Source organism: Lissotriton helveticus, chromosome 5_1 (genome assembly GCF_964261635.1).
Source record: "Lissotriton helveticus chromosome 5_1, aLisHel1.1, whole genome shotgun sequence".
NCBI classification, from domain to species: Eukaryota; Metazoa; Chordata; class Amphibia; order Caudata; family Salamandridae; genus Lissotriton; species Lissotriton helveticus.
Window position 1 is genome coordinate 1,215,270,593 of NC_136065.1, and position 21,035 is coordinate 1,215,291,627.

Below are 21,035 nucleotides of genomic sequence, written 5' to 3' on the forward strand. Positions count from 1 at the left end.
TGTGGATTCGGAGGACTAGTCTGCCGCGGCCATAATATCCTCTAGCCTGCCGCCGAGCTGAACGGCCTTAGAAGCCATTGCTCCCCTCGTGGAATGGGCTCCGAACCTGGTCACATCCACCCCCGCCTCGGTCATGATCCAGCGGACCCACCTGGCGATGGTTGGAGAGGAAACCGCTTTGAACGGTTTCTGTAAAGCGATGAGGAGCTGACGTTCCCCCGGAGGGCGATATTCGAGCGTCATGTCCTCGTACGCCTTAAGACACCTCACAACACAGAGTTTGGGTTGATCCGGAAAGGTAGGGTACGATACCGACCTGATGTTAGTCTTGGTTCTCCTAGCCACCGTAAAAGTGACTCCATCCGGGGTGTACGCCCGAGCGGAAATTGTCCAGGGCTCTCACGTCCGAGACTCGTTTGCACGAGACCAGACATAATAGGATCGCCAACTTGGCGGACAACTCCTTCCTAGTGAGGGACTGATTATCCCCCCAGGAGCAGAGTAGACGGAGAACGATGTTGACATCCCAGAGACAGTCATATCTGGGTTCTGGGGGCCTAGACAGTCTAGCCCCTTTCATCAGTTTGCAGACCCACGGGTGCTCCCTACGGGCTTCCCATCCACGTGGGCATGCCCCGCCGAAATGGCGGATCTGAAAGAGTTGATAGACCGGTAAGCCAAGCCTGAATGAGCCAATTCAGCCAGAAAATTCAAGACGTGAGTAACGTCCGCCCCCACGGGATCGGTGAGTTTTCCCATACACCAAAGATGCCACCTTCCCCAAGCCGAGCGATACCTCCTGATAGTTCTTGGAGCCCAGGCTCGCCATGAGGTACCATGTCTCCTGGGGAATCAACGGAAGAGGCTCCCCCAAGGGACCCTTGAGCAGAGACGGGAACAAGGGCAGTCGAATCCGACAGTCCCACAACAGTTCCAACAAGGGCGGAAACCATGCTTGGGCCCGCCAAAACGGAGTCATCAGGGTCATGTACACTCATAGTCGGCGAATCTGCCGTCACTCGAGGAATCATCAGAAACGGAGGGAGCGCGTATGGTAGTTCCAGCAACCAATTCTGCAGGAACGCATCCCCTGCGGTTGCCGTCGGATCCGGCCTCAAGCTCCCAAACCTCGGGGCTGACGGTTGAGTCGGGAGCAAAAAGATCCCCAGTGCACGGACTCCACTAGGTCATCAAAGCCTGGAAGGCTGTCCGATCAAGCCGCCAATCGGTGAAAATCGCGGAAGTTCCTGAAGTGCCAGACCGCAATCGAGGTTTGCCGTCCCGGAAGTTACTCCGCCGACCCCGAAACGGCATCTCCAGGCAAATGCCAGAAGTAATTTGCCAGTTCCACCCAGGTCTGAGACCGAGGGCTGCCCAGGCGATCGATGTAGTGCACCGCCGACGCCAAGTTCGTACGTAATAGGATGCAACCCGATACTCTGCTCTGAGTCAGAGATCTCACTGTAAAGAACCCGCTAGAGGTTCTAGGCAGTTGAAGTGAAGCCAAAGTTCCTCCACGGACCAACGGCCCCCCAGCCCGACCAGCTGGCATCCGACTCGATGATCAGATCCGGCTGGAGCCGGAGATTGTTCTCCCGTTCCGCGCACACCCGTGCTCGATCGACCCACGTACTTCCGTCCTCGTCTCCTCCGTCAGGGAGACGCATTTGGAGTACGTGAGCCCCTTCCTGAGGTGTTGCGCCTCCAGACGTTGCAGGGCCCTGTACCGCAGGGGGCCCGGGAGGATCGCCCTAATCGAGGAGACCCACGATGCAGACCAGCTGACTCCGGGAGATGCTGTCCTTCCGAAGGACCTGAGACAGCTCCCTGCGAAACTTGGTGACCTCCTGAAAAGGAAGGCTGAGGGAGGCCGACTCTGAATCAAATAGGGAACCCAAAGGTGACCTGCCTCATGGCCTGAGCTCGGATTTCTGTGCATGTAGCACGAAACCCAGAAGCGGTAGCAGAGAGGTAGTCATGTTCAAGTTGTCTTGGAGACGGACCGACGATTGATCCAAGATCAGGATGTCATCGAGATATCTGCTCCGCCGAACGCCCCCTCGCGCAGAGTCTCTACCACCGGCCGAAGGAGCTTCGTAAAGCACCACGGGGCCGAAGAGAGGTAGAATGGCAGCGTTTGAAAACTAAACCTTGCCGTCCCAAGGGAACTGCGGGAAACGCCGGAGAGGCGGGGAGATGGGAACCGAGAGGTGCGCGTCCTGCAAGGCTAGACGGACCATCCGATCCCCCAGGAGGAGGATATCGCGTCGGAGATGGATCCCCTCCATCTTGCAGTGGTGGAACCAGCCACTCGTTGAATCCCCGCAATTTTAGGACCGGCAGAAAGCCTTTAGTTTAGGGGACCGGCCGAAACCCTGTGTCCTTCTTCTTGACCAAAAGATACTGATCAAAATCCGTAGGGTGCAGGAGGGACCTGCGGCTCGCCCCCAAGCTTAGGATCGTTTTTAATGAGAAGCAACCGCTAACGCTCCGTCGCCAATGCGAAGTTTGCAGGCCCAAGAAACATAGGGAGCGCTGGGACCCAACTGCCACGACCTCCGTGGATAACGCAGACCCCGACTCTTGGCCGACACAGCCAGCTGAGATCTGAGCTATGGGACCCACGGCATCCAGGAGGTGACCTGACAGTTACGCCAGGAGCGGTCCATGTCTTACGTCGGGTCCTACGTGAACTTGGCAAAGAACACGAAGAGTTTATCATCAATGTCTGGGGTGACGGCCACCCTGCCCTCTAGCTTCGATCGAGAGCATTCACCCCGCATGCGGGTTCTAACCTCCTTCTCCCGAGGCTGGCGAAATGTTACTCGCCACACAAGCCGCCACCTTGGGGTCAGGAATCCACTCCGACGACCTAGGATGATATATCCTTGTAGGGTCAAACAGATCGGAGGACTTCCCATCCCCATCCTGGGACCCCGATGAGTGAGACACCGGGCGCCATGGTCGACCCGTGTAGTCTGCCTCATTCGAGGAACCCCTTCATCGGACATACCCTCTCCCTCCAAGGGGAAACCGTCATCTTGGTCTGTCTCAAAAGCGACCTCGTCGCCATCTGTCTCCAGAGCGACCTCGTCGCCATCCTCTCCGGGTTTGAATCCCTCCCGGCAGGGTACATGTGTGAGCGTCCGCGCACTCTGTCGCAAGGAGTCCCCCAAATGGTCGGACTCCCCCAGGTGCCCCGCGTGACGCTCTTTTTACCCCCACCCTGCGCGCTTCGAGGTCCGCGGTCCACCGACACTGGGGAACCAAACACCCCGGGGATACCCTGGGCGAGTGCGCCCACCCAATCCCTCGGAGGAGCTAGCCCAGAATCCAGGGCCAGCGACCGCGCGCAACCAACTGCAGGCGGGAAGGGTTGGGAGAGAAGTCTCTTCCGCCCCCTGAATTAAGGGGATTGCCTGGTCAGATGCCAGAGTTAGATGAGGGTAAGAGCACGTATACACCTTAAATAATTACTGTAGGTAGCCCCCTCGCCAGTGCTCAAGCAACCCAGCTATCAAAACTGGGCGCAGTACCTTGATGCCACCACCAGGTGGCGCTGCGCAGTAGCGCGAGTGAGGGGATCACCGAAGCCGGTGTCGGGCGAGGGTTGGTGAGGCAGAGCGGCGCTCTCCTCAGCGCGCCGCCACGCCAGCAGAAAACCGCCAACATGCAGCTTCTCCGTAGCGCCGGGCGCCCCACAGAGCCGAGAAAGCGCGGGAAGCGCGCAAACACGGTCCGCGATAAGCGGGAGGATTGACGGCGCAAGCAGAGCCTGACGCGCGTCGGTCACAAAACGATTCCTACATGCGCGAGTAAAGCTTGACGCGCGATTCTATCATTAAGCAGAAACAAAGCTAAACAGAAGCAAGTTACGATATCGACATCATAATAATCATAATAAGCGTATCAAGATAATAGTAATAATAATAAGCGCACAGAAATATCAAAGTCAAACAATACGTCAGTAGGAAAAGAAGTTGACTTAACTGCGATTCTATCATTAGGCAGAAACAAAGCTAAACAGAAGCAAGTTACGATATCGACATCATAATAATCAAAATAAGCATATCAAGATAATAGGAATAATAATAAGCGCACAGAAATATCAAAGTCAAACAATAAGTCAGTAGGAAAAGAGTTGACTTAACTGACGAGCAGAGAAGAAAGAGGAAGAGGAAGGGACGTCAGGACCAGTTATACAGTGGAGGCCCTCGTGATTGGATGGCTGTTGTTATGGACACTGTAGCCCATGTGCTCATGGGAGTTGTAGTTCCTGAAAAGTTTTCTTATTGGTCCACTTTAAATCTGCTATTGTAATAAAGAGAAGAAAGGACTGCATAATCCTCGCCTCCGTCCTGACATAGAATTCAGTGTTAACAAGCATGTAACTGTCTTTATTAAGCCGTTATTCGCCAGCTTGCCCACAGCCCCATCCACTTCCAGAATAGGAAGCTGGAGTGCAGAGCTTCTCATGTTGTGTTTTTGCTGTGCAAAGCAAAGTTCTACTTTCTGAATCATGTATTGCTTTCTTTTAAATAGCGCCAACATGCATCACCATATAGGTGCAGGAGCTTGAATTGTTATGCCTTTGCCACCATACAGCAAAATTGTGTAGAGTAGCAGAGGTTTTCCTTCTCACAAACAGGAGTGTTCTAAAAGGGTTCGCTTTTTTTCAACCAGAAACTCTTTTGCCACAAAGCTTCTGGAATATAGCCCAGCGGAGTAATTATAATAAAATGTTTGTTACTGTTGCGAAATACATGTTATTATAGTTCTATATGAAAAAGATATGACTTCCCTACCATCTGCACCTCATCTACAAAGAAAATAGGTATTCATTGTATAACATCGCTGCGCGTGTCCCTTTTACAATGTACATTTTGATGTTCATAACCTCCGAATTTACATGATGAAAATTGGCTTAGCAGTAATGTTCGTTTGTGTGGATGAGGAGTAGTAGGGTTGAACCTCGGGCATCTTTAATATTTAGTGAGAAGCTATATCTTATGGCAATATGCTACCATAATATAGTGGTTAAAGGGGGCTTTACCCAACTTGTAGGGGCTTAAATTTCATTGGGCGTAGAAAGAGCTGCAAGTGGAAAATACTGTTTTAGTTAAGAAATGATATCCTTTTACTGATATTTAACTGACGCAACACCTCACCTCTATGACAAGTTGACATATGGCATGGTGCAGTAACATATGGGTCAGGTTTTATTGTGTTTAAATATTTCAAGGCTATGCATTCACAATTGCTTTATAATCCTTCATGCTTTCTCAAATTTGCTTTAAAATACACCATTTGCCTTCTTTTTTTCAAAATCTTTGGGAGAGTCCTACCTCCCCACCAAACTTTCCCTTATGACATCAGGCACGCTTACTTTTCTAGCGACATAGCACTCATCCTAAACTTTTAGGCCTCACCACTTTGAAATGTCACCAGCCACCATTGCAGTTCTACCAGAAAGGCTGAATGAATGCAGCTGCCTCATATCTTGGCTCCATGTGCCTGCCTATTTACGAGTCTATGGCCCTGTGTAATTTTCCAAAGATGGTTTTACAGCACTTTCAAGGTAGCTCAGTCGGTTGAGTGCCTGCTGAAAAGATCCACATGTAACTTCGAGGTCAAAGGTTTGAATCCTGGCAGAATAAACCCAGCGTTTCACACACATGCTTTTACAGGCACACAGTCTCTCACACACTGACGTACACAACCACAGCCAAACACTCAGACACACATGAACAGCCACGTATTTAATCGATCACAAAAATACACTCAAGCATACTTTCACACGTGCAGAATATTACTCCTACATACACTTGCAGACAAAGTCAAACATGCAGAGAAACAGACACACATACTGGCAAAACCTGCACATACATTCCCACATACAATGAATTTGTCAGCCATTCTCTCACATTATCCTCCCCCTTACAGCTGTACATGGTGCTCCAGCAGAACCCAGCTCATAAGAGCGCACATGCAGCCAGAGAGGCCTTGTTATAGCCCTGCTATCTGTCGGCTGCTAGGGCAGAGCAGGGGGTTTGTGACCTCAAACTATCATCATATGACAGACTTTCGAAGTCGCAGGCGGGAAGAAGTTGCCAGCCTTGCAAGGATAAAAAAAACTAGAAGACATTTAGTATGTTCATTCTTTTTTTAAAAGGGTTGTTTCGTTGTATATAATGTCTTCTTGGTTATATATAAGGTAACAAAAATGCTTTAGACGCTTTATTATATCTTTTGAATATGTTGCACAGCAGTCACAATGCTCTACAACATAGTTTAACCGCTTCAGCGCGGCGCGAATTTTCGCGCTGTGCTGAAGATTCGAAAAACGGGTGTGGTCATGACGGAACGGTCCCGTCATCAGCACAGCCCAACCGACGCTGATGAAGGAACCTTTCCGTCATAAGCATCGAAGGAGTTAAAGATGTTGGCAAAATCAATAGCTCTTACTAAACACTTTAAGGTCTCAAAGGTGAGACCTGTTGGCTATGCCAATGCTTGTTATGAATATCGGAGAGAATCCCTTAATGCAGAACTAGTTACACGTAAGTAATGTTTTTTCTTTTTCATCTCCAATAAAACATTCTCTTTAGTAGAGGGAAAGTGTTGAAACTGAGGTGAATGAAGTTCCTTGGTGGCAGAATAACTGTTTTTGATCGACACCGCAAGTAAGACCTCTGTAAATATGATCCCACAGCACCACCAGCTCCATGTTTGGAAATGCAGTTGTTTTACGGCACAAGGCTTGAATAGTTAAACATATTATTTGGCTGAATGTGTTCCTTTCGTCACCAGTACTCTCTTAATACTGCAGGACTATTTTAGGTGCAGGTTTTTCACTTCTTTGTAGACTTTGGTGTTTACTGTTCAGTGCAAGTGTTATTCTTACTTATGTTCCCCATCAGGCATCCAGTACTATACCTGAGGGCTCTCTCATGGTGGAGGCTGATGATCTGGAAACGGAACATGATCAATTGCCGACTCTCCAGGAGACACTGCAGTTGCTGAGCCTGTCTGAGTACAACAGCACCTTTGAACAAGAGAAGATTGACATGGAGTCTCTGGTAAGCATGATGTTTGTATTTTTTTACTATTTCGGCCTATTATGAACAAATTGTAATAACTCCTTGCTAGCTGACAATCGAAATTTGATACCTTAATTGTGTGTTATCATTCAGGACACTAAAACTGCCAATCTTAATATTTGTCACAGTACAAGTCGTAGAAGGTGTTTTGTGTCCCACTGGTTGCACCTAGTGTTCAGTTTCAGATATTTTATGAGTGATGTGCACGGACATTCACATTTAGATCGTGATGATAGTTTGCATCAACATATCCTTGAGGTCTATGTGATACAGTGCTTCAAGAAGCAAGTCTGTTTTTCGAGGCACGGTGCCAATTTTCTTTGCGCACACAATACTGTACCAGTGTGCAACAGTGTTTGGAAAGCCTATACTAGGTCTAGAAATCAGGGTAAATATTGTGACAATTCTTCATGTGCATCTCCCACCAAGCTTTCTGGAAATCTGGCCCTAAGATTAATCATCCTCTGCTTTCCCCTTACCACCCCAGCAAACAACTTCGCTCTGCCAATGCATTTTTGGCCGTAGCCCCTCGGATTAAGAGATCCAGAGTTGGAGGTAGGTCCTTTACCTTTAACGCCGCCAAACTATGGAACTCGCTCCCTTTACATCTAAGATCCAATCCCAATCTGTCATCCTTCCGCAAGCAGCTTAAAACCTTCCTCTTCACTAAACAAAACTAACCCCTAAGCTGCTGCACCACGAGGCACTATTCTTCTTTCTCAGCGCTTGGACACCCTAGGGCAACAGTCGCGCTCTATAAAACCCCTTTTCATTTCATTTAATTTCATTTCTTCTGGTTCGGAGGCCCAGCAGGTTCTTGAATAGGGAGGACCATGAGCTAGTTGATCTTGGACAATATCGTTGTCAGGTGAGCAGCAAGGCAAAGTTCCTGGTTGAGGTGCTCTGTGCAGTATTAATTTAATGTATTTCTTTTTTTAATGTGTAGCTTTTTCAAATTTCATGTCTGTGAATTTTATCTTGACCGTAAGGAAAAATTGCCTCCAAATTTTGTTTTTCTTTCCTAGCTGATGTGTACCATTGATGACCTGAAAGAAATGGGCATACCACTTGGACCAAGAAAGAAAATTGCAAACTTTGTGAAAGAGTGGGCATTGAAGCAGGTATAAGCATTATTTGGTTGAATTCTCTTTCGTGGCAGGGAATTTACACTCTTGAACACATAGATCAATTTACCTTGCTTAGGTTTGGATTTCACTCTGCAGTCTTTGCCTCACTAACAAATGCATTGAAACAAACACGTGTTTTAAGTCTATTTTTAAGTTACTGCGGCCTGTTCCTTATCAGTGCCTGGAAAAAGAATCTGGCGTTGGGCTGCCAGGTGACCTCCTGTACTTTTGAGGAGCTTAGAGAGCTGTTTTTCTAGTACTAAGGGCGGCTTTGGATATTGGGTAGCATCTGTTGTAGGTATAGTCATTTACAACTGTGTGTCAAGAGCCTTTGGATTTTAATACACTCTAACTGAATAGCAGGATTATTCATGATGGGAGCTTCTGTAACAGACAAAATACTAAAATCTCCGCCTATGTACTGGCTTGGTCTGTGTACCAGATTTTGTAGTCACTTCACAAAAGTGATTTTATAAAAACATATTTCAATGGATGCTTCGACTTGCAGATTCCTCACTTGTGGAAGTTCCTCCAAGCGTCAGACTGGATCTATAAAACTTCAAAGCAATGAGGTCGCTGGTAGAGGGCTCTGAAGTCAGTTGGCGCCAGAAGTGACGTCAGGCGGAACAGCAAAGACCATAAAGCGCCCGCCCCAGCTCATTGATGCCAGTTCTCTTTTTTTCTGTGACTTCGAAGTGGATCCCGAGCTTCACTCGCTGAGGAATTTCTTCACCAAATTCTCTAAAAGTAGTGCCATGTCTCCTCCAAAGATGTTCGGGGTTTAAGATAGTGGGGTTTAAAACCTATATGCACTGTGAGGGACAGATGTCCATTACGGACCCCTATACTGTAGGAAGCTGGCTCTTCATATGATATATCAAAATTAGATTTATCATGCAAAGAGTTCAGGGGTTCCCTTATAAGTGGACAGGGGCTTGCTGTGTCAATCCCAAGGTGCTCTTCGTGGAGGTAGTGTGGTGACCAGCCTTAGGTTTATCATAGAGGAGTGCTAGACATCTGAAAATGCAAACACTAGTCAAAAAATGAGAGACACGACTCAATAAGGAGACCCACACCATATTATAAAAGTAGCACATATCTCTATATTTGTTTAGGCATCAGAATCAATTTAGACAGGTAAGTATGTTATTAAATTGAAATTCTTTTCAGTTCAAAAAGTCGACACAGCGCAACTTTTAGAAGCTGCGATGTTATCCTATGGGAGGAAAAGTCAATGCGGCATTCAGGTACAGTACAGCGACTTATGGAACCAATCCCTGGGAGTTAAGGTGAGTGGTGGGCAAGGTTCAAGACCGCACTAGCAGTACACCACCAGTGGCACTAGGGAGACCGGGTGCAGAGGTGCAAAACAGTGGCAGGTGCCCAATGTTATTCTATGGGGATTGGTCTTTGCATTAAGAGGCTACAGGCTCCGACTTGGAGGCCATTCGGGCTGAACAAACCTGGGTGCTCGGCCCTCACGATGTTTGGGAATGTAGGGTCGCCTTTGGTCATCTTCTCCACGGCTCAGAGGTGACGGGTGCAGAGGTGGCTTTAGATTCGGCGCTTGAGAGCTTTAAGGAATCATGCTACGGTGTCAGAACCAGCTTCACTTCTTTTCACTGGCCAGAGACACAGGAGCAGAACGACGCAGGCTCCCAACTCCCTGTCAGGACTCCCCGGCCACACACTATTGCAAATGCGTAGCCAGAAGAGCCCTGCCGGGGAAAGGGGAATTGGACAGAGAAGAGAATGCACACAATGTTGTCTTCTTTCTTCTTCTTGAATTATTTTTCACTTCTGCTCTACTGGTCTGTTTCTTTTCTGCTGTAAAACAAATTGTACATTAAATTCACTTTACTCTTCTTCTCCTCTATTTCTTACTCTGACTCAATTCTATCTAAACCTACCCAGTAGCTGTGTGCCTTTGCTTCTCTTCTATTATTGCTGCTCTTCTGTACTCGGTTTGTCTCACTGTAATTAAAGAAACTATTATCGTTTTGTTCTTCCTTCACCTCTCTAGCCCTGCCTTTTCCTTTTCCTTCAAATGTGCTCACCCAAAGTACATTGGCAGCTGCCTTGGAAAAATCTCTTATCTTCACCTATTGTAACTCAGCTGTGCTTCCGTTATTCTAAAGTACTCTTGCACGAATAATTTTCTTTTCTTTTCTTTTTTTTTTTTTACTTCAACTAATGTGAGGTAAACTATATACATTTATCGTAATTGTCACCTGCAGGATTACGAGCGTCTATTTAGTCACTTTACTCTTGGTAACCTTCTCGTCATAGAGAACTCGCATTTATCCTTATTTCTCTCTAAATAAGTTTAAACGACTTGTGCTGACACAAGGTTGCCACACAAGTCCTTCGGTTCTATCTGCGCACTCGTCTAGAGAAGCGAAGCTTCTACGAGCATGCGCAGTTCTAAATTCTCTGTCAAGTACAAACTTTTCAATAAGGCAGATAAACGGAACAGTCTTACTTGGTAACGTCTTCTTATTCTCGGACTCAAGGATTCTTTTACTCTGGAAACGCGAAGCGTAGTTTAGTCCCTAACTAACGCGACGCGGCAAGACACCTCCAACTGCTCTGAATGCTCCAGTGAAGTGCGTAGTTCTCAGCGCGCTTCACCTGGAACTCTCCGATCTCCTTGATAAACTAGAGTGCTAACCAGACTCCTATTGCGGGACTGTCGGCAGCCATATTGAATTCGGCCTCGCACCCAATGCTGCTTAACTAGCCTCGACAATGCCGCCACCATTATTCCAGTCTTTTTAGTTCGTGTCTTTTGCAAGGTAGTGGAAACTTTAGTTTGGGACCTGACAGTACCCCCTCTCAAAGGTCTCTCCTTCTTCTGGACCTTCTTGGGGAACCTTCTATGAAACTCGGCTATTAATCGTGGCGCATTAATCTCCGTTTCAGGTTCCCAGGATCTTTCTTCAGGACCGTAACCTTTCCAATCTATCAAGTAATATAGTCTCCCTCTCTGCAATTTGGAGTCTAAAATCTGTTGGACTTCAAACTCATCTCCTTTCTCAGTGTGAATGGGTTTTGAGGTCTCACGTAATCTAACTTCTGGTTCAGCTTTCTTCAGTAAGGAAACATGGAAGACTGGGTGAATACGTAAGGACTTTGGTAATTTTAATTGATAATTCAATGTGCTTAACTTTTTCTCTATTTGATAAGGTCCGATATATCTGGGCTGGAACTTCCTAACTCCTTTTAGCCTAAGATTTCTTGAATTTAACCAAACCTTGTCTCCTACCACTAACTCTGGTTCTTTTCTTCTCTTTCTGTCTGCGTAGTGTTTGTAATTTGCTTTTGCTGCTGCTAAATTTTGAGTTGCTCTACTATGGACTTGTGTCATTTGTTCTACTAGATCGGTTACTGCAGGAGCATCAATTTCTTGGAAATTCAATGAGTGTTGTGGATGTCTACCTGCATTCAGAAAGAATGGAGTGTAACCTGTAGATGCATTTATTGTGTTGTTATGTGCAAATTCTGCTGCCCATAAATAATCTGGCCAATCACCCTCCTGCTCCATCAGACACATTCTTAAATACTGCTCTAGTTCCTGATTGGTTCGTTCAGTTTGTCCATCTGACTCTGGGTGAAAACTAGTGGAGTATCTGTTTTCTATGTTCAAACGCCTAGTGAATGCCTTCCAGAAATGGGATAGGAATTGGGAGCCCCTGTCGGACACTAACACCTTCGGTATGCCATGTGCGCGAACTATGTGTTGACTAAAAGCTTCTGCTAAAACCTTGGCTGACGGAACCCCTTTTATAGGCACAAAATGTGCCATCTTGGTGAAGGCGTCCACACAAACTAAGATAGTATCATAACCATGGCTAGAAGGTAAATCAACTACTAGGTCTAGAGTTACTGTATGCCAAGGAAAAGGAGGGGTGGGTAAAGGCTGTAATAGGCCTTGTGGACGTCTTCTGTCTGATTTTCCTTTTGCGCAAGTCTCACAAGTGGCTACATATTGATGTATGTCCTTGATCATGCGTGGCCACCAGAATCGTCTGCGCACCAAATCCTTAGTCTTGTTAATACCTTTGTGCCCAGCCAGGATGCTATCATGACATTCTCGTAAGGCTTTCAACTGCATCTCTGGAGTGGGTAAATATAAGGCTCTGTCATGATAGGGAAGACCTCCTCGTATTTCTCTCCGGGAATCTTCCTTTAACCAACACTCAATTTCTTCTTCGCCCAAGGTGCCTGTTTTCTCTTGCTGCTCTGCGGTTTCTTGTAATACTGCACTGATTACTCTTTCCGTTGGGATAATGGCCTGATCCATAACTTTTTCCATAACTCCTTCTGTTTCCAACCTAGATAAGGCATCCGCCTTTCCGTTCTGAGCTCCAGGTCGATAGGTGATGACAAAATCATATTCAGAGAAATTCAAAGACCAACGTAATTGCCTGGGAGTCAAGGTTCGGGCAGATTTTAAACATTTTAGGTTTCGATGATCCGTATACACAGTCACTACATGCCGTGCTCCCTTCAAATAATGCCTCCATTCCTTGAAGGCATCCTTTATGGCTAGAAGTTCTTTTTCTGTGATAGTGTAATTGATTTCTGGGGGTGTTAATTTTCGAGAGCGGAATGCCACTGGGTGAAGTTGGCCTGTAGATTTGTGTCTCTGCGATAACACTCCCCCCAATGCCAGATTAGATGCATCTGTTTCTACAAAGAATGGTTCCGCCGGGTCAGGATGGAACAAAATTGGTGCTGTGGTGAAGTCTTCTTTCAACCGCACAAATGCTGCTTCTGCTTCATCACTCCACTGAAAAGGAACACCTTTCTTCAATAAACGTGTGATTGGAATTAATTTTTTGGAGAAATCCTGAATAAACCTTCTATAGAAGTTGGCAAATCCGATGAAACTTTGGATTTCCTTTACTGAGGTAGGTGACTTCCACTCAACCACCGCCTTTATCTTGTTCACATCCATGGTAATTCCTCCAGGAGCAAGCACAAAGCCCAAAAACTCCACTGAAGTTACGTCAAAGGCACATTTATCCAATTTTACAAATAATCCATTTTCACGAAGTCTTTGTAATACCCTTTTTACATGTTCTTCATGACTTTCTATTTTCGTCGAATAAATCAGTTTGTCATCAATATAGACGATCGCTATATGATCTATGCAATCTTTCAAAACATCATTAATAAAATGTTGAAATGCTGCTGGTGCATTGCATAATCCATACGGCATTACTTGGTATTCAAATAGACCCTGTTTAGTCCTAACTGCCGTTTTCCACTCATCACCCTCTCTGATTCGGACCAGGTGATAAGCGCCTCGCAAGTCAAGTTTTGTGTAGATCTTTGCTTCTTTTACCTGGTCAAGAAGTGTGGAAATCAATGGCAAAGGGTAGCGATTTTTGATCGTTATCCGATTGACCGCCCTGTAGTCTATGCACGTACGCAATTCCCCACTCTTTTTTGGAATACAAAACAAAGGGGAAGAAACTGGGGACAGTGAGGGTCGTATGAAACCATTCTCTAAATACTCTGCAAGATAATTCTTTAAATGTTTGTGTTCTTGTTCGGTTAAAGCATAGATTCTGCTGCAGGGTAAATTCGCTCCAGGCTCCAAATCTATTTTGCAGTCATACTCCCTATGCGGAGGTAACTTCTTCGCTTCAACCTCATTAAAGACATCTTGGAACTCCAGGTACTTTTCAGGTAACGTAACCGTGTCAATCACACAGACAGAATTTTCATTTCTGCTTAAATGATAAGCTAACGATTTCTCAGTTCCAATCTGGCATTCTTTGAAACAATTTTCCTTACAATATCTTGAGTTCAGAGTTATAGTTCTTGCTGCCCAATCAATGGTAGGGTTATGCTCGGTAAGCCATGGTAAACCTAAAATCAATTGGAATTAAGGGGCATTGATTAAATTGAATTGTAGTATTTCCTGATGTCCCTCTGCAGTTTCGAGTAACACTGGCTCTGTGTGACTTGTAATGGGGCCTGATGTTAGATTGGTGCCGTCCACTGCTCTAACCGACTCACTCTTCTCTTTCCGGATTGATCGCAACCCAACTCTCTCTGCAAACCGCTGGTCGCAGAAATTTCCCGTTGCTCCGGAGTCTATCATGACTGCGATCTGTTCCATTCTATTTTCTCGATAACTCAGAGTCACTGATATCACCAAATGAGGAGCGGCCGATTGCAATGTATTTGCTAATGCATGATCTTTTGGAGCTGAATTTGTTTCAGCGACCACCAGTCCAACTCCATTTACTGGTGGCGCGTGGCGTTTTCCGCCGACACAGACTTTGGCTTCTTGAGGCAGTCTCGAACAAAATGCCAACTTCCTCCACAATATAGGCATAACTTATTGGCCCGCCTCTTCTCCTTCTCCTTGGTAAGAGGTCCACGAATTGTCCCAATTTGCATAGGCTCTGTTCCTCGATTGGAGTCTTGTTCTTTAGGAGATTCATATCTGGCTATGTCGAAACGTGGTACATTTGGTCGATAATCCCGCTTCTTTTCTCCTCTCCTCTCACTTTGCCGAAAATCAATTTCTAAGACAAGATCTACCAAGGCGGAAATTTCAGTGGGACGATTGGGAACTTGTGCTAGGGCATCTTTTAATTCATCCTTTAAACCCCTGTAAAATACTGCGGCTCGTTTATTCTCTGGCCATTCCGTCTCTAACACCAATTTATTGAATTGTGCTAAATAAGCTATTAACTCTCTATTCTCTTGTCTTATCTCCAAAAGTTCGTTGTCTGTAGCTTGAGACACTTTTCGCCGATCAAAAATTCGCATGAACTCCTTCTTGAACTCATCTAAATCAAGTAGCACAGGATCGTTTCTGGTGACCAGGGGCATCGACCATGCTGGAGCATCTCCACTCAAATAGGATAGGATAAACGCCACACGAGACTGCGCATCTGGAAAAAGTGCAGGTCTACACATAAAGTGCAGAGAACACTGAGTTAGGAAGATTTGTGCCTTCTGTGGATCTCCGCTAAAGCGTTCTGGTGGTGCTAGGGGAATCACTGGGGATAAAGAGTGTATCACTTGAGTATTTACTTTTGGTTGGGATGAAGTTGACTCCCCAAATGGACCCCAATTCTGGGAAGATATCTTAAATCCTTCACTAGTAACCAAACTTCCCATCCTTTGCGCTAATTCTGTGGTGTCTTTTTTAAGTTCTCTATTTTCCTCTCTAACTGTTATTAATTCTCTTTGGATTCCATCTAAAATATCCCCCAACTTCTTTAAATCCAATCCTTCCGCCATTCTGCTCAGGTGCCTCTATTTGTCGTGGGCACTTCACTCTGTCAGAACCAGCTTCACTTCTTTTCACTGGCCAGAGACACAGGAGCAGAACGACGCAGGCTCCCAACTCCCTGTCAGGACTCCCCGGCCACACACTATTGCAAATGCGTAGCCAGAAGAGCCCCGCCGGGGAAAGGGGAATTGGACAGAGAAGAGAATGCACACAATGTTGTCTTCTTTCTTCTTCTTGAATGATTTTTTACATCTGCTATACTGGTCTGTTTCTTTTCTGCTTTAAAACAAATTGTACATTAAATTCACTTTACTCTTCTTCTCCTCTATTTCTTACTCTGACTCAATTCTATCTAAACCTACCCAGTAGCTGTGTGCCTTTGCTTCTCTTCTATTACTGCTGCTCTTCTGTACTCGGTTTGTCTCACTGTAATTAAAGAAACTATTATCGTTTTGTTCTTCCTTCACCTCTCTAGCCCTGCCTTTTCCTTTTCCTTCTAATGTGCTCACCCAAAGTACATTGGCAGCTGCCTTGGAAAAATCTCTTATCTTCACCTATTGTAACTCAGCTGTGCTTCCGTTATTCTAAAGTACTCTTGCACGAATAATTTTCTTTTCTTTTCTTTTTTTTTTTTTACTTCAACTAATGTGAGGTAAACTATATACATTTATCGTAATTGTCACCTGCAGGATTACGAGCGTCTATTTAGTCACTTTACTCTTGGTAACCTTCTCGTCATAGAGAACTCGCATTTATCCTTATTTCTCTCTAAATAAGTTTAAACGACTTGTGCTGACACAAGGTTGCCACACAAGGCCTTCGGTTCTATCTGCGCACTCGTCTAGAGAAGCGAAGCTTCTACAGCATGCGCAGTTCTAAATTCTCTGTCAAGTACAAACTTTTCAATAAGGCAGATAAACGGAACAGTCTTACTTGGTAACGTCTTCTTATTCTCGGACTCAAGGATTCTTTTACTCTGGAAACGCGACGCGTAGTTTAGTCCCTAACTAACGCGACGCGGCAAGACACCTCCAACTGCTCTGAATGCTCCGGTGAAGTGCGTAGTTCTCAGCGCGCTTCACCTGGAACTCTCCGATCTCCTTGATAAACTAGAGTGCTAACCAGACTCCTATTGCGGGATTGTCGGCAGCCATATTGAATTCGGCCTCGCACCCAATGCTGCTTAACTAGCCTCGACAATGCCGCCACCATTATTCCAGTCTTTTTAGTTCGTGTCTTTTGCAAGGTAGTGGAAACTTTAGTTTGGGACCTGACATACGGTCAAGTCCTTGGGCCTCTCTGCTGCCTCACGTCACTCCCACTCTGAATGTCGCTCAATTTGTGGCTATGGAAGGGGCTCTCAGCAGCTCCAATTCCAACAATCTGCGCATGTCCCCCATCCTCTGGGGGCATCTGGTTTTGCTTACAGGGAGCAGTCACAGTAGAGGGGACCTGCATGCAGAGGCAGCAAGCGACATGTGAGAGTTCACTGGGGGCTAAATCACGGTGGACTGAGTCTCTGGAGCGCTGAGGGACCACGTTGACACAGTTGGCCTATTTCAGCTTGGTCTTGGAGTGACGGGTGCAGTGGTTTCTGTGGTCACAAAGTTCTCACAGGAGTCTTTGAATGCCTGCAGGTTGCAGGGAAGCAGTTCCACTACTTCTTTGGAAGTCTTGGTTCCAAGGTGAAGTGCTGATGGATCTCTGGGGGTTGGGTACTCTGCCGCTTTAGAATAAGTTGACTTTTGGCACTATTGTCGAAGTTGGCAGGGTTGGCGCCAGGTCACTTGCTGGGTCTTCAGTTCTTGCAGGATGCGACGCTTCTCGTCCTTCAGGCAGGCAGGATCTGATTTTCTGGTGCAAGGGGCTCCCTTAAATATTGAAATTAGGAGCGGTAAGGGAGTGTAGAGTGGTAGCCAATTCGTTACTGACCCTTGGGGCAGAACGCCCCCTATATGGCCACTTTTTGTGGGAAGTGGGAATAACCCTGTCCCAGAGTTCCTGTGTGTGCCAACACAAAGATGGCCACTTCTGAAAAGTCGTACCCACATCAGGTTAGGCCACCTTAGGGGTGGTACTAGCCTGGGGTGGGCACGCCTACCTTTCTTGCTCATTTTGCGCCTGTCCAGATGCCAAAGGGCTCTGGGCAAAGGGGCTCAGCCTCCTCTCCTGTGAGGAGAGCCAGATTTGCATTTCAAAGGCGGTAGCTTCCTTGAAGCTCGCCAGCCTAGGTGTGCCAATCAGTATATCATCTTGAAGGAGGGGTGTGTGAACACCCTCTTCTTGTGCAGACTTTGTTTCTGACCGCCAGAGAGCAAAGGTCTCACCCAGGGAGGTCAGAAATCTGTCTCGGGTGCCAGTCTGGCAGGGACCAGTCAGCTAACAGACCAGAGACTGGTAGGTTTTTAAGGGCACCGCTGAGGTGTATTCTCAAATACACCTCTGGAATCGGAGTGGGTTTATGAATACGAGATGTTTGCTACCAAACATCCCTATTTTCAGTGAAGCCATCGTGTAGCTGGGGAACTCTTTTTCACCAGTGTCCAGCACACGTTCTAAAATGGCTTCCCTGTTCACTTGCACTGGCAGTAATGGAACTGACCTACACTGGGGTATATCTGCTCATACAGATACGCCCTCACATGTAACATTAAGCAACCTGCATTAGGGATGTAAGGCCTGCTGTATGGGTTGCTTACAAATACTGTATGCAGTGTTTGGGGACATGGCACACAGTGATGGGTGTCAGGTCGTGTTTTCACTTTTGTCTGCACCAAAACATGCAGCCTGCGATGGCGGCCCTGCATGAGTTTGGAGAGGGGTCCCCTAGGGTTGCACAGTTTGTGCTGTGGCCATTGGGGGACCCTCTTTAGTACCTCAGGCCCTAGGTACCAGTGGTGCCATTTACTAGGGACTTATAGAGGGTGCTAAAGGAATTGCCTATTGGGGGAATAATTATATAGCTTTTGGAAAGAGATCTTGCACAGGGAACATGGTTAGCAGGAACCCAGTGCAAGACAAAAAGTGGGGGTGACCATATCAACAAGCATTGGCATTGCCAATAGGTCTCGCTTGTGGGACCTTATAAGTATTTAGTTTTGCAGCACAATATCCTTGTTGCGCCAAGGATATTGTGCTGCAAAACTAAATACTTATAATGTCCCACAAGCGAGACCTATTGGCTATGCCAATGCTTGTTTTTTTTTACTTGTTAGGGGGCAGAGGAGACGAGGTGTTTAACACACAGAACGAAAAAAGTTTAAGTTAAAAAGATTCAACCGTTACGATACCCGCTCGAGGTATCAGTTTTATTTCGGCAGTGTCTTAGTATGTCAGGTAGTGATGTTAATGATGTTATGAGTTGTGCGCTCAAACGCGATGTTAAAAGTGACTCCAAGCGAGTCACTAAGCTGTGTTAACGGTGTGTAACTCACCGGACGGGGAAAAGTTAGCAAGGTTCAGAACGATACGTCACTCGCTCGTGGTGTCAATACCATTTAGAGGAAATGCATGCAACATGCAAGTTTACTAGAAAGCTATTTAATCAGTGCAGCTTACCGAGTGTTAGGGGTAAAAAATCACCGGGCGTCTTCCGAATGTCGTTAGTTCTCTTGCGATGCATCCGGGTGCATTGTAACTGATGTTCGGATGGTGGGCGGTTTATTAGGTCTCATGACGTGTAGGGGTTGCGTTAGTAAACACAAAGATGGTTTGTTGTAAACGGAGAGGCCTGCGGCCGGCCATGAATAATTACAAGCACATAAACAGGCATGCTGTGACGGAGGTGTGAGAGGTCTGGCAGGGAACAGATGGCCTGGCCGTGAAGCAGGGGGCGGGGCAGCGCTGGGGAAGCCTGTGGGAGGGTGATTGATGCCTCTGATGTGGGGAGGGAGGAGAGCCTTTTGCGAGCCTTGTGCAGGAGAAATGAACAGATGTCCGTTAGGTGTGGGAGGAGTGCCTGATGCGCGTTCACGTGGTTTACGTGAACTTCATGAAAACGCCAGCAAAAAGCTGGTGGTTTCATGAGTATTTTCGCTACTTGAATTCTCGCTCCGCTCGATGCGCATGCGCGCATCGATAGGTCGCGAGACCTAAAAAGGGGTACTTTCGTACGCATACCATCTGTCTGTGGTGTTTAGGGTCCGACCATGTCTCGAAGACCTGTCCTTGTGCCTTAACATGCATCCCAAGGCTGTCAAGGAGCAAGAGGCCAAACTCTTCCTGGCCCAGATGAAGGAGGAACACCAGAAACGTTCCCAGGACTGTTCCTGCTCTCCTTCATCTTTGGCCAAGAAGAAGAAAAAAACACAGGAGAAAGGAGAAGAAGCATTCCAGGAGACTCCTTGTCGATCTGCCTACCACAGGACCTTTGTCCATTGTACATGAGCTTGTCGACCTGACACCAATGAATCCTCTGAGCAATCTTGCTCCTCCTATGGGCCTGGCTCCGGGCTGACCTCCGTTCCTGGAGCCTTCGGCACAGGCTTTCATCATCTGAATCTCTGACACCGGCCCTGGCCTTCCCCGAGTCTCGGATCCAGGAATGGATTCCGTTGCGTATCTGAATGCAATGTTTTTGATCTTAGTGAAGGTTTGCTACTCTTCATGCCCTTTCAGCGATGGCCTTTGGCGGCGCACTGATAGACCTGATGCCTTCACCACCAGTTTTGTCCAGCATTCTGCTTCTTGATGCTGCAGCCAATACAGTCAATGGCGTCATCCCCGCTTCAATTGTCACTATTTTCACCACCACTGCTGCTACCCCCTCTGACTCCAGATACAACACTGGCGGCACTGCTGCCCAAAGTAGAGCCTCCGATCCTTGCCCAGAGGAGGCTTATAGAGTGTGCCTCTATGAAATATTTGGGACAGATTTTTACTCTATATAATAGTTCCCTAGTGGTGACCTGGATCAAGACCGCATTAAATTCAAGGGTCTTCCTTCAGCTAGTGGCTTAGATACTTCACCTGAGGTGGCTATCGACTTCCCCACTAGATCACTAACACCAGAAGTCTTTTGGTTGCACAATGTCAAGTTAAAGTCCTCAGAGGTTGTAGTCTTCCAGTCGCCAACCACTGAAATGAAGACCAGTGTCGGTATTAAGGCTTTCTGCCCTCATTTACCACCTCAGAACCCCTTCTCCCCTTCAATAAGCTCTGCTGGAACCCATCATGGCGGCATGAAAGATGCTTCAGCGGTCAATTGACTTGTTACCTACCAGTATCGCTCATAGTGCTGGTACTGGACACCACCCTTCTTCATGCCTTCCCTAGTGGAGGAGTGTGGCTTACTGATTAGAGCGGCAGACCCTGATGCAGAGGTCTGGCCCGGGACCAGGGTTCAATTCCCGACGCGGCAGTGTCCTGAGCCCAAATGTCCACGGACTCGATAATTCTCGCCTCGGTGCCTATTCTAATCATGGGGTCCCACGCTGCAACTCTGGGCAATAGTTGCTTAATCTCCACTACGGCGGCCCACCTGCTGCGGGATGCCTGGCTTTCACCCTGGGGATACCCAGTAGGGGTTATCTCACAGGGAAAAGCCAG

The 21,035-nt window shown here is 46.8% G+C and overlaps 1 protein-coding gene across 1 annotated transcript in view; it reads left to right on the plus strand.

Annotated features, from left to right (window-relative positions):
• The window catches only part of SEC23IP (SEC23 interacting protein), a 374,919-nt gene that overhangs the window by 153,354 nt on the left and 200,530 nt on the right, over positions 1-21,035 (plus strand). Inside the window, exons 11-12 of the mRNA XM_078643931.1 lie at positions 6,921-7,079; positions 8,126-8,221. Of these exons, the coding sequence (XP_078500057.1) occupies positions 6,921-7,079; positions 8,126-8,221 (255 nt within the window). The remainder of the gene's footprint in view (positions 1-6,920; positions 7,080-8,125; positions 8,222-21,035) is intronic.